The sequence below is a fragment of the Sinohyriopsis cumingii genome, chromosome 19 (genome assembly GCF_028554795.1).
Source record: "Sinohyriopsis cumingii isolate HCF-2022 chromosome 19, ASM2855479v2, whole genome shotgun sequence".
NCBI classification, from domain to species: Eukaryota; Metazoa; Mollusca; class Bivalvia; order Unionida; family Unionidae; genus Sinohyriopsis; species Sinohyriopsis cumingii.
Window position 1 is genome coordinate 33,233,495 of NC_142979.1, and position 14,804 is coordinate 33,248,298.

Consider the following 14,804-nt stretch of genomic DNA (forward strand, 5'->3'; position numbering starts at 1 on the left):
CCACTTCTATTAGAAGGTGAGTAATTTGTTAATGTTTTGCTCTTCCCTAATACATCAGACACCTTTCACACTGACAACTGAGCTTAATAAAAGTGACAGGTAATCTATTACTGATATTAAAATGTAGTTTTGGTGGAGGTAAATTATAATTTTAATTATATAATACTTACCTGGTACTATTGGATGCCCTCACACCCAGTACTCATGTCCTTCATTAGCCACCATCCTGAAAAGAATGAGGTAACTCTATGGAGCATGTGCTGATGATGTAGATCAGACTGGGTAATTGCACGTTCTGATGAGACTGGGTCATTGCACAGACTGTTCTGATCAGACTGGGTCATTGCACATGTTCTAATCAGACTGGGTAATTGCACATGTTCTAATCAGACTGGGTCAATGCACATGTTCTAATCAGACTGGGTCATTGCACATGTTCTAATCAGACTGGGTAATTGCGCATGTTCTAATGAGACTGAGCCATTGCACATGTTCTGATCAGACTGGGTCATTGCACATGTTCTAATCATACTGGGTAATTGCGCATGTTTTAATCAGACTGGGTCATTGCACATGTTCTAATCAGACTGGGTCATTGCACATGTTCTAAGAAATTTCAAGAACAGAGAGTTTGTGCATCTAGCATAGACGAGGTCTTTCCCTGAGGAAAGGTTAAAGCTTAATAATAGTGACAGGTAAGTATGACATAATTAAAATTTATTTTACTCCCCCAGAAAACTAAATTTTTCACCATGAGATGAAATATGCATGTTATTCACTTGGAACGAGCAAATATTTGTTTTATTTTATGCTCAAATATATCAGCTAACTAAAGTGTTCAACAGATTGAAGTAGCAGATTTCTTACAGCAATGTCTGCTGTCTACTGTTTATATGCAACATTGTTTTATTTATGTTGCACAGAAAATGTGAGTAATATAATTCACTTTCCTAGTTCAAAAATAAAAGGGCACATAAAAAAGGGAAAGAAATTCATACATTTTGGGATTTGAAACCGTTACACCTGTGCGACAGATTGCCATGGTAACTGCTGGAACAAGCAGTTGACAATATATCTTATAAAATTCTGTGGTCATAATGCTATTAATTTCTATTGACTGGAGTGAATAATATATTTTTCATAATTCATGAACTAGCATAAAATGTATTTAAAATGAAAATGATTTTCATATTCGAAAAATGTGTACTAAGCATGCCCTATTGTGACGACATAAATCCATTGTGTATGAGCCGATCAGTTTCTGCACTGATTTATTTTTTGTGATGGAAACAGTGCAGAACCTAATATGCCAGTCTAAGAACATTTGTGGGTAAATTTTACTGGTAAATAAGTATTGACATTTTCTCATACTTTTGATTTGTTTTATTTCTATGGATTATTTTACAGAGAGACACCCAAGTAACAGCTCCACTTGCAGCTCTGTGTCATCATCACAGTCCCCAGTCCGGGTGATCCCATCGATGCTGCCAAACTCTCCAACACATGCTACTGAATTTAAACTACCCAACATCCAATACACAGATGATGGTGCTCACTGGTACAGGTCCTCGGCAGTCCTACTCAAATTCCACAGGTGGGTCCACTCTCAACCATTTCATAATCTGCTCAAAGTTAGTTTATGCTCATTTGTGTAAGAAAATTTATTCTTATGAATAAACGTTGCCAAATCTTACAGACTCCTCACTCCAATTCAGACAAAAACAAATTTCTAAATATGAGCAGAAATCAGAGCAATATTTTCTTTTCTGGAATATTCTGCATTCTATATTTGGGTGTACCTTATAAAGATCTGTCTTCCATGTGTACAGATGTGTACTGTTGTGCATTCTACATTTGGGTGTACCTTATAAAGATCTGTCTTCCATGTATACAGATGTGTACTGTTCTACATTCTACCTTTGGGTATGCCTTAGAAAGATCTGTTCTCCATATGTAGTAATTATTACTTTTTCACATTGGCATCTGTCTTTAAAGGTTTGTCTTCAATGGTTACTAATGAGATCCGGTCCATGTTAGGGTGTGCAGGGCTCAGATAAACATTTCCCAAGCACTCACCCCTGTGACAGTTGGCCCCGAGTGGCCAAGTGGTCTAAAGCGATCTCCGTTATGGATCACTGCCATCTCACCTCTGTCTGTGCCGGTTCGAGTCTCAGATTCAGCCAATGTGGGTACGTGGGAAAGCTTGCCAGTAGCTTCTCATGGGTCGGTGGTTCTTTCCAGGGTTTTCCCGGGTTCTTCCTCCACCATTAATACTGGCCACCACAACATCACCCCTGGGACACGTGAGTTGCAAGAATTTCCTCTGCACTCACTCCAGGGACAAATTGAGTTGCAAGAGTTACTTGTTCCTGTCCTCGTTATACTCAACACAATACACTTTACCACGACAATGATTGTCCTTTATAAAACAACATTAGGTACCTGATACAAACTTGATACTTAAATGAGTTAGAACCATACAAATAGTATGTTCTAATACAGGGCTAATTAGATAAACATATAACAGGAGACAAGGCTTGTAACTCAAGAAATTGCAGTTGCACACAGTTCTTGATTTTTTGCTGGGAATTGCCTTTACAGTCAAATGTTTCAGTAATCTGGGGGTCATAATTTTCCATTTCAACAAGCTATTACACTTCCTTAAGAGGGAGATGTTTGAGAAGTTGAGACTATGATCGACATTATATGAATTTTGTCTGATCCGACATTGTTATGCTTGCCCAAGATAACCCATATGTTCAAGACTGTAACATATTAATACATGTTCACACCAATTAAAGAGGCCAGCAGATGTTTATGCAAGTATTAAATTAAATTTCACAAGAAAAATGTCAGTAAATTGCATTTAAAAGAATTCCAGCAGTCTCAATTTCCAGCATCTTTTGTACCTAATGATCAATTTTGGTTAAGCCTTCATTGTCGAGAGCTACCTACAAACACTATAAAAAGGAAGATTGGTGATTTGCCAAAAGAATCAAAATATTTCTATGTCATTACCCCCAAGTAGATTTCTACCAGTCAGCTGTCGTCTTGACTTTCTCTGCTTTATAAATAGATTGCAACAACATTCATTGTGTGAAAGTTAGTGGGTATTGGCTGAGATACTTGAATACTGATTTCAAATATAAAATTGGGAACATTTTTCTTGTGAAAAGTAATTACATGTCTGCAGAAATATCTGCTGGCATCTTCCCTTTGGTGTAACATTTCCTTACCAGATCAAATGATTTTGATATTAACTCTTTATGCTTCAAAGTTCTGGCTCATGAAGATGTGTGATGCTTGTTAAAAGGGAAATTTTCTTGACAACATAATGACCCCTAAATTACTGAAAAGTGTCAGTGTAAATGCAAGCACAATCAAGAAATCGAGGGTAAAACATGAAACTGCAACAGAACAGCTTGTACACAATACCTTGTAAAAAAAATGAAGTCATTTTCTGTGCAACATGTTCTAGACTGACAACATGTACATAGATTAGGCATTGATTTTTTTATAACTGATGCATGCCAAATATTAAGTGATGTTGAACTAGTTGCAGATAGAAAATAAAATACACTATGATTTATTCTCAAGGTACTCATCCCAGAGCTGAGTACATAGTAATGACGTACTCAGCCCAGTAAATTTTCAGCCGATGAGGACAAGTGGACAAATGACTTTCCTGACCCCTTGTGTCCACTGTGTATCATTGGTGTGCCTTATAAGGTCTGTCCTCCATGTGTTCTAACAAGTTCTGCTCACATTTTGGGTGTGCCTTTTATAGTCCTGTCCATCATATGTATTGATTACTTCTGGTCCACATTTCAATGTGCCTTAAAATGTCTTATTCACCCTGTGTACTATTAAGTACTGTTCCACAGTTGGGGCATGCCTTCTGCAGGTCTGTCCTCCAAGTGTGCTAATTAGTACTGTTCCAGATTAGAGAATGCCTTATAAGGTTTGTACACTATGTATGTTACCAATGAGTACTGATCCAGATTAGAGAATGCCTTATAAAGGTTTGTACACTATGTTTGTGACTAATGAGTACTGTTCCAGATTAGAGAATGCCTTATAAAGGTTTGTACACTATGCATGTGTACTAATGTGTACTGTTCCAGATTAGAGAATGCCTTATAAGGTTTATACACTATGTATGTGTACTAATGAGTACTGTTCCAGATTATAGAATGCCTTATAAAGGTTTGTACTCTATGTATGTGTACTAATGAGTACTGTTCCAGATTAGAGAATGCCTTATAAAGGTTTGTACACTATGTATGTGTACTAATGAGTACTGTTCCAGATTAGAGAATGCCTTATCAAGGTTTTACACTATGTATGTGTGCTAATGAGTACTGTTCCACGTTAAGGTGTGCGAAATAAAAATGCCGGTCCTCCATGCATACTTATAGGTTACTGCATTTGTATGGGAAAATAGGAACGAGTTTTCGGAATGAATACTGCATGCATGAACTTGTGAGTGCAGTATATCCTTCAGACAAAACGAGTTCATATTTTCCCATACAAATGCAGTAACCTTTTTATTATATGCTCATTTTTTTATTCTACCTAAGGGTTAATTATATAAACAAAATACACTACAAGAAACAATGTAAATGAATGAATGCCGTATTCCAAACTAAATACACAAGTGCAGATTTGACATTACAAAATGACATCATTATTAATGCGCACATAGCTCCGCCCAGATAAATTTGAACTTAGTCGCACGGTCGACGTAACTTTCGAAAGAAAATGGCGTGTCTAGTTAAAATTGAAATTTGCAGTCATATTGTGAATGAATGGGCATTGCAACAACTTTTCCATTTGATCTGGAGTGAATATATTTTGGCATTTTGTTTCGATTCGACAAAAGTTTGTGATTTTGGACTGGATTTATCTGTGCAAATTATACATGAAATACATCGGATTGAAGTGGCGCATGAGAAGCGTGTTTACATCTGCAAATGTGTTTCTGTTTCTGTCACTGAATGTTTGAAATCATAACGTGGGAAAAATATGAAGTCTTTCAATTGCAATTTTCAAAAAGACGCTATGGAATTTAATGTGTATTTCATTTTGAGTGCAGTAAGGAGGATGCAATTGCACTTATCATCGAAATTACAGCACACTTTCGAAATGTGTAATCCAGATTGAAAACCTATGACATGGCTCATGTAATTCGGATTTGCAGAATTAAGAAAAAACATTTTGAGGAAATTCAGGATGTAAAACTGTAAGTATATTTTATTTTGCCATTCTTATCACCAGCTAAAGAAAACAGTATATGCCTTGTTATTTGTAAGGACCTAATCCGTCATTTATGTAAGGTAGCTAGCTAAATCCCTAACATTGTATCAACGCAAAATGTCAAGACAGCTGGGGTTTTTTGCAGTCTACGAAACATGTTTTAGTTCATTCAGAAACAAATTTAAACAACCACAATGTAAAGAGCCTATTATGCGAGTGTACATGATTTGTTTACAAATCAAAAGTGCTGGCGTCTGAGTCCATTGATTATTTACAAAAGAAGGTAGTTCCTTTATTCACGTGAATGCTATATGTGTATTGTCGTGCGCGTTCAGTATCGGGGAATATTGAATGATTCTGTCAATGTAAAGTTAACGGGGAAAAAAATGAGCATATAATAATAATCAATACTGGATTCATATTGGACATATTGAAGTCCTGCATATTTTCAAACCTGCATGAATACTTCTGTTCAACAGAAAAACACTTCTTTTTTTTAAAGCTCAGCTTGTGGTGTGACCCTTTATTCAGCATGCTTTGTTTGTTTTTATCCATCAACAATTGCAATGATACCAATATGTCATCAAATATGGCCACCATGATTAAAAATAGGAAAATGTTTAAATGATCTTGTCAAAAACCGTTGAACAGAATTTGGTCAAATCTGACAGAAAGCAGCCTGATATGGAGGTCTTTCAAGTCTATACAAATCATGAGAGTCTGTTATCCAGTGTGGTTGCTATAACTAAAACTAGACCTTTAAATGACTAAATTTGACCAAAAGCATCTGGTTTTCAAGCAAATAGTGCTGTAATACCGTAAGATAAGGCTACCATTACTAAGAAAGACAAATCCTAAATTGATTCCTTTGAAAAACCTCTCAACAAAATTTGAAAAGATCTGACAGAACCGTCTTGGCATAGATGCTATTACATTTTTCTTCTAATAATGCTGATTAGTTATTAGACATGGCTGCCATTACTAAAAATATTTTTTAAAAACAACTTCAAAAACAACGCTGAACAGAAAATGACCAAATTTATTAGAAAGCATCCTTGCACAAAGGCCTTTCAGGTTTTAATGAATCTGTTATCCGATATTGCCACAGTTTCTAAAAATAGAATTAAAAAACATTAAAAAGACTTCTTTTAAAAAAACCAATAAAATGAATTTCATCAAATTTAACAGAATATTTATTAAGTTGATCCACCATAAAATATGGTTGCTGTTACTAAAAATAGACAAAAACCTAAAATTTATATTTTCTCAGAAATTAGGGACAAAATAGATCCAAAATTTGACAGAAAAAAATCCAGACACTGAGGCCTTTCAGTTCTTTTTCTTCAAATAATTAAATTTTGCCATCAACTATGGCCACTCTTGCTAAAATGAATCATATCATTTACATGTTAGTAAGCATCTTACTAACCAATATTTCTTCACTAACTGTCCTTCCATTTTGGCTTTGAGGTAAAACTCATTCAGGTAAGTGATAGTAGACACATATAGGCCTCATGTTTCAGAGTGAAAGAAATAGACATATTACAGAGATTCCAAAACAGTTCTGTACATGACCAAGAGCAAAACATTCAAACACACTTTACAGAAAGGCAGGAATAAAACATGGTAACTGCATAATATACTCCATGCTTGTTTCACCTTGAAACAAGAGGTTAAAGTGGGTCAGACATCACTCACTTTAAATTAATTGAAATAGTTTCTTAATCTTTGGATTTTCTAGCTATTTGTACACCCACCTTTTTGTGGATTGTATTATGCAGTTAACATGTATGTCTATCCATGTGTTATGTATATTTGATTTAATTTATATTTGATTTAATTAACTTGTTTGTAAGTTTTAAAATCTTTTTATTTTTAATTTCATTATATGTCAGAATAATGTAGTTTTGTTTACTAGGAACTCGATACTTTTACAGAAAATAGTTTGACCTTGACTGTTCATTTGTAAACTTAAAGCTGATCTAGTTCCTGACCTTAATTCAGAAATCAATGAGAGAAGTAAACAACTTTTTATTTTTATCTTATTTTATTTCAAAGCTGTGCACAGAATAGGCAGACATATCACAAGTCATGAAAACAGGGGGGTGGTATCCTTTGTGTCCAAAATTAATATTATTTTAAACTGAATATTCTGGTGACAGTTGAATCTTTTCAAATTGTAAGCATTGCAGTATTTTATTTTCATCAATTGGTTGAATTCGGTAAGCGTTTTGCTTCATTATTGGAGACGGAAACCTTAGGTGCACAGAAATGCCCAACAGCATTGTACGTCCTAGCCTTCACATGTGACCCTTGCTAACCTGTGCAGTTAGAAATAGGAATAAATACATTTATTTAGTGGGCAAGTTTCCATATTAATGACTATATTGTATATTCTGATAGGTTATTATCAATAGGTTGACTGTATTACAATTACATGTGAACAAGTATAGAAATTAGATGACTGGACTTCATATGAGGTCTCAGTTGTAGTGGCTGTTAAAGGTAATTACTGATGCATGAACTATGCTTCTAATAGTGGTCATTGTGGCACCAAGGTTTCTCAAAGAAGTGATGTTACTCAGTATAAAATCTGGTGACATGGGCTGGATAATGATAAAATACCTTCTGAAGCAGATTTTAAGATCAATGATTACAAAAATATTAAGTTAAGGTTTTGTTAACTTTATAGTACCTCTGATTTGATAATCATAGAAAAGGTACCTGTACTTTGTTATCATAGAAAAGATACCTCTACTTTGATATCATAGAAAAGGTGCCTCTTTGATATCATAGAAAGGGTAACTCTGCTTTGAGATCATAGAAAAGGCACCTCTACTTTGATGTCATAGAAAAGAGGCCTCTATTTTGATGTCATAGAAAAGAGGCCACTACTTTGATATAGAATATGTACCTCTGCTTTGATATCATAGAAAAGAGACCTCTACTTTGATGTCCTAGAAAAGGTACCTCTGATTTGATATCATAGAAAACACTGCTGTCATTATTTATTTTATTTGCATGCCCTGTCACAAGGGCTAGCATTTCAGTGTCAAGTTCACATCAAAATTGTTTTTTGTGATAATAAATTTTTACAGTGGCTGCTGGAGACTTCTAAGAGCTTGGTAGAGGTTAGTTTAATAATTTTTAATTACATTGTTGTTTTTATTCAGGTGGTTCAACAAGTTCTCATGCCCTGATTCAAAGAAACAAGTTTATATATGTGGGTAAGTATACATTTATGTAGTTAGAGCACTTCATTTTCTCAACATGTCACAGAATTTTCGTCTCTCTAATTGGATCTCCTTGGTTAAGATTCTAAATTATTTACCTTGGGGTGGGTATTTTATTACACTATTCTCACCTAGCTTTGAACATTGACCTTTCTTTTAAAAATACAAATGATAATGATGATGATGATTTCTAATATTTCCCAAATAATCCTTTATAAAATAAAGTGTTAATTTAAGTATTCACACCATATTGATAAGCTTTGTAAAACACTGTCATCAAAATTGCCCTTCTCAGCAGAATCAAAAATATTTACCTATGGAAACTTGCAATCTATACTACAAGTAATATATTCTTCCAACAATGGATTATTGTTCTAATGTATGGGGAAACTGTGCTAAACCTGAGCCTGACAGGATTTATAAACTTCAGAAATGAGCAGCACGTATAATTTTAGATGCACCTTTTGATCATCCTTCAAAAGCATTATTTACAGAACTCAAATGGTTCACAATATATGACAGGATAGATTTTCACAAGGCAGTTCTTTTATATAAGTGTCTACATGGAACTACACCAGAGTATCTTCAGGACTTATTAAGGTCTTTTTCAACACAATACCAGTTGAGATCAATATCACATGGAAACCTTCTACCACCAAAACCAAGAACGGAGCAATTTAAAAAAAGTTTCCAATACCCTGGTAAAGTTCTGTGGAATAAGCTTCCACTACATGCAAAATCTGCTGAAAATATTAGAGTATTTAAGAAAAGATATCATGAGCATGTATGTGTTTCTAATAGATAATGGAATTTAGTATTTTAATACTAAACATGTTAAAATAAAAGGTAATTAGTGCTATCTTCATATAATGTGCATTGTTATACTCTCCTTAAGAGGGCCTCAAGGGAGATTAGTCCTTGACTAATGAGTCACCCTCTATGAATAAAGCATTATTATTATTATTATTATTATTACCAGCCAAATATCAGTCTCTTTTAGGGACTCTTGTTTGGAGTATTGACACCATTAGAGCATTAGTCCCTTCAAGGGACTCCTGTTTGGTGTATTGACTCTGTCTCACAAACCCATGCCACTTAATTTTTTTGTGTGGCTAGATATGACAAAGTTGTTATCAGGTAGAAATCATTCCCATGACAAAGTTGTTATCAGGTAGAAATCATTCCCATGACAAAGTTGTTATCAGGTAGAAATCATTCCCATGACAAAGTTGTTATCAAGTAGAAATCATTCCCATGACAAAGTTGTTATCAAGTAGAAATCATTCCCATGACAAAGTTGTTATCAGGTAGAAATCATTCCCATGACAAAGTTGTTATCAAGTAGAATTCATTCCCATGACAAAGTTGTTATCAAGTAGAAATCATTCCCATGACAGTTGTTATCAAGTAGAAATCATTCCATCAGTTGTTTATTATTGAAGATAAACACTGGTTTTACAGATAAAGGGGATCATGGTTTTTGCAGTGGTTTCTCCCCTTTGGACTCTGATATCATTTTGATCTCACAAACCCATTATTTATCTTGGAGGTTAACACCTGATGGGTATTGTTTATTTTTAAGGCGAAAAGAGAAAAACTACCACTACTTACTACAACTACTACTGTTCTCTGCCAAGTATGTTGATATAAATTCAATTATGTTTTAATTTAAAGGGGTACGATGGTAATAGAGCTAATTGAAACTTAATGATGCAATAGTTACAATGTTATGTTTTACATATGAGAATGAGAATTCTGTTTATGGTGGTTGTGGTAGTCAGTACATTCAATTGATTGTGGTTGTAGTGGAGATGAAAAGTCTGATTAAGAATTGATACTTAGTGGGTGAATATTAAATACATTTTAGTACACAACATAAGTTATAAATCTGACAGAGAAAAAAGGAATAAACTTCATAACAAAAAGAAAAATAACTGAATATTTGTATTACTGTATATACTCACTGTATATACTCTCTTATAAGTCCAGTCTGTCTGCAAACTGCACAGACCCAGATCTGCCATCACCTAATGCTCCATCAGATCTTCAGGCATATTCTGAAATGACAGGTCAGGATTTTTGTTGTTAGCAGATTAACTATACTTAAAAGCGAGTGCATGTGGTATAAGACCTACTGCAGACTGCACGGACTTGGATCGGTCATCACATATTGCTCCAGCAGATCTGGGTCTTTGCAATCTGTTACAAGAAATCAGCTGAACAACATAGATCCTGATGTGCATTGTGTGACAGCATATCAGTGTCCGCTGTTTGCAGTTGGAGTTGACTTGTATGCAAGCATATAATTTAATAAATCAAATTTTAGGTACCAATGACTAAACAGTCATTGTGGAAATTTTTTTTATATAGTCACTGCACAAACTTGAGAGTAATACCCCAACAGGAAACTGGGATGTTTATAAGTTGAATGCAGTTTATTTTCCTTCTTAAGAGTTGTAGTTTACGTCTTCTTCTTTTGTACTAAGATACAGAGAGTGTGTAATGAAAACCATCATGGCAGCAAATTGTTATATTAAAATGTGATAGTATAAAAAATTATTGTATGCTTATTTTTTCTTCAGTTTACTTTGCATTGTCAGAATTGTTCAGTGTTTTATGATTTTACACTCACTTGCACTTCATATTGCACTAATGTGTATTAGGAACTACTTTTAAACAAATCATGTACATTCACATAATAGGTGCTTGACATTTTGGTTGATTAAATTTGTTTTTGAATGAACTAAAGCAGATGTTTCATGGATTGCCACGTACCAGCTGCTTTGACACATTCCATGTTAACTTTTTTGATACAATGTTTTGGATTTCAGATAGTTATAGATGCCAGACAGGGTCCTTACAAATAACATGCAAGTGACAAGGCATAAATTGTCTTCTTTAGCTGGTAATAAAAATGGCAAAAATATACTTAAAGTTTTACATCCTGAATTTCCTCAGAAAGTACTTTCTTAGTTCTGCAAATCTGAATTACATGATCCATGTCATGGATTCTCAAGCTTGATTACACATTTTGAAATAGTACTGTAATTTTGACTATATTCCAAATGCAATTACATCCTTCTTTTCTGCACTCAAAATGAAATAAACATTATATTTCATAGTGTCTTTTTGATAATTGCAATTGAAAGACTTGATATTTTTCCCACATTATGATTTCAAACCTTCAATGACAGAACAGAAACACATTTGCAGATGTCAACACGCTGCTGAAATCTGATGTAGAATTGGCACAGATAAATCCAGTCCATAATCAAAAAATTTTGAAGAATCGACAAAAATACCAAAATCTATTCATTCCAGATCAAATGCAAAAGTTGTTGCAATGCGCATCATTAACAATATGACTCCAAATTACAATTTTAAATAGACCAAAATGCCATTTCTTTCAAAAGCTATGTCAAGGATGCGACTAAGTTTAAATTTATCTGGGCAGACTTATGTGTGCATTAGTAATGTTGCTGTTGTGTAATGATGAATCTGTGCTTGTGTATTTAGTTTGGAATATGGCATATGTTAGTTACTTTGTTTCTTGTAGTGTATTTTTATTTATATAATTCAGCCTTAGGTAGAATAAGAAAATGAGCATGTAATAAAAAGGTTACTGCATTTGTATGGGAAAATATGAACTCATTTTGTTGGATGGATGTACTTAACTCCCAAGGTTGTGCATTATTTCCATCTGAAAAACTTGTTCATATTTTCCCATTCAAATGCAGTAACCTATAATTATTCAACTTCTTTTCTGCCTTCCACCATCCCAGATGAGCATTTTTATCTCAGTACAGGAGTATTAATTTGATTAGACCTTTTGACAGAGATTTTTTAAATTATTATGTTATGATGTCCATCTATCTATTGTTCTATTCACTTTCATTTCCACACAATAACTCAAGTTGCACACCATCTACAGTTATCAATCGTTGTGGATGGTCTGCAATTAAGATACAGAAGAACCCTAATAATTTTGGGGTTAAAAACCCATCAATCGTCAAGGTCACTCTGACAGGAAAAAATATTTATTTATGAACAATAACTTGAGTTTTCCAACCTCAGTCCTGTTGGATAGCTTGCACAGCGGATTAGGAAGAACCCAGTTGATCTCCTGGTATAAAGATCATGGTCAGAATGACTGAAAGAAGAAAATGGTGAGTACCTTGAGTTCTCAACCAACTAAAATTATTTAGGAAAATTCCTATTGACTTTGGGGTCAAATGGTCAGAGGTTTGGATCACTGTGAAGAAAAATGGTTTGAACACAATAGCTTGAGTTCTGCATAATATACAGTTCTCAGATTTTGTGGATTACTTGCACTTGGGATAAGGAAGAAGTTGGTAAATTTTGAGTTCAAAGGTCAAGGTCACTGTGACTGAAGCATGTAAATTGGTTTCTTCATAATAGCATTACATATACATCATATGCCTAGATCAAACTTTGTGAATGGCTTTTACTTGAGATAAGACAGTAGTCTATTGGGGTTTTTTTAGCCAAAAGGTACTAGTTGAAGGTCACTGTGGCTGAAAGGATGAGAGTTGTCTCTGCACACAAATTTCACTTATATGCATCGAAGACTAGTCATCATGGGGAAGACATAATATCATCTACAGTACCTGACACATAAATTTGATACATATGTTGTAATAAAAGTTAAAATGTTGTCACCTATTTAATCAAGTAGACTTAATACAAAAATTGACATTGATTTAACTAGTTCATGCCACTTTTATTTTAATCAGGAGTAAGATCAAATCCAGTCATGGGATTCGCCTTGTGGAGCTCCGAACTGACCTAGATGGTCTTGTTTTCCATCACTGGGAATTCCTATTGGAAACTCCTCCTATGGAGTTTACCCTAAAGTTGTCCAGAGTTAAAGACCTGCCACCTGATGCCAAGGCTGTGACAGTTCTTGCTGCTGACAGTCAGGGAAATATCTTGAAAAAGAAGGTCTTTTTGTCAGATTTTGACAAAAGTTAAGATATGGAGGCTAGTGAAGAAGACCAGTATTGTCAGCAGAAGGAAACATTTGAAGAAATAAATCAAACTGACAGGTTTGACAAAAGCTGGCAAAGAATGGGTGATCAATTTTACACATTTTTTTACAGAAGCTAGGAAGAACAGAAACATGGAGGAAGGTCATACAAAATTTGAACAAAATCTGCAAAATAACAGTTTTTCAAGAGAAGTCAGGAAATTAAATAAGGAAAAGATACTATACAGGCTTCAAAACTGGGGAAAACAAAAACCAAGGTAAATGAGATGAACATAGTTAAATGCTTATGATGGCCTGTAACTGAAGGCAGGAATAAATAGCAGCAAAGAATCAAAATAAACACATTGATACACCTTAATACAGTGGCTAAGGTAACATTATGCTTTAGCTTGAATTTAATGATATATGCATCAGTGAATGAATTGTTTGAGAAAAAGTAGCAAAATGATGTTTTAATGTCATATTCCATGTTATGGTAGGATAATTTGATGACTGTTCAGATTGTATTGTCTGTCTCCGTGCCAAAGTTTGTTGATTTCATACAGACATCCTGTCATTTAACATCATCATTTCTTGAAATCAGTTGTCATTATCATATATTTTCATGCAGCTGATTCATATTTAGCATAACTAATAACTAAGAACTTCAGAACAACTATTAATTAATATAATTATTATGAAGTGTTAACGGTTTTTATTTCAAAACTTGTATATTTATATTGAGACATACATAGTTGTGACACATTCTATTGAGCTCTTGATATTTTTTATGCAGAAAGCTCTGAGAGATAGGAGTAGGGTTTTTATTTCATAGAAATAATTTGATTTCCACCTCTAATACAAGATGAAAGATAAAGAAACATATTTACATAATAATGCTCATGGCTTTGTCAATCTAAATATGGAAATTATAAATTATGACACATAAATCTCAGGGTAACACACAGAGGCTGCCAGTTGATATGGTTTGTTTATATTTTATATGTATCACACTGATTTTGTTTTGAATATGATAAACAAAATATCTAATGAATCTGCAAATAAACTCAACTTTCTGAAAGGTTGAACATTGAAAATTGCAGTAGTAAAGCCAGTAAAAATCACCTTTGTGAAAGAAAGCCATTTTCATCTAATTTTTTACTTCATGTTTCCAAAGAGTGCTAAAATAGGGATAAGTCTTGTGTTTCAGGATTTGAGGACATTTTTGGTGGTTTGAAGATTTTAGGACATTTTTGGCAGTTTGAGGATTTGAGGACATTGGTGGTTTGAGGATCTGAGAATATCAACGGTGGTTTAAGGATTTGAGG

General features: G+C 34.1%; 1 protein-coding gene across 1 annotated transcript in view; it reads left to right on the plus strand.

The window, feature by feature from the left end:
- Positions 1-13,842, plus strand: part of LOC149775407 (uncharacterized) — a 65,900-nt gene extending 52,058 nt beyond the window's left edge. Inside the window, exons 6-8 of the mRNA XM_089943351.1 lie at positions 1,408-1,594; positions 8,430-8,483; positions 13,244-13,842. Of these exons, the coding sequence (XP_089799477.1) occupies positions 1,408-1,594; positions 8,430-8,483; positions 13,244-13,481 (479 nt within the window). The 3' untranslated portion in view covers positions 13,482-13,842. The remainder of the gene's footprint in view (positions 1-1,407; positions 1,595-8,429; positions 8,484-13,243) is intronic.
- Positions 13,843-14,804: the final 962 nt, after the last annotated feature.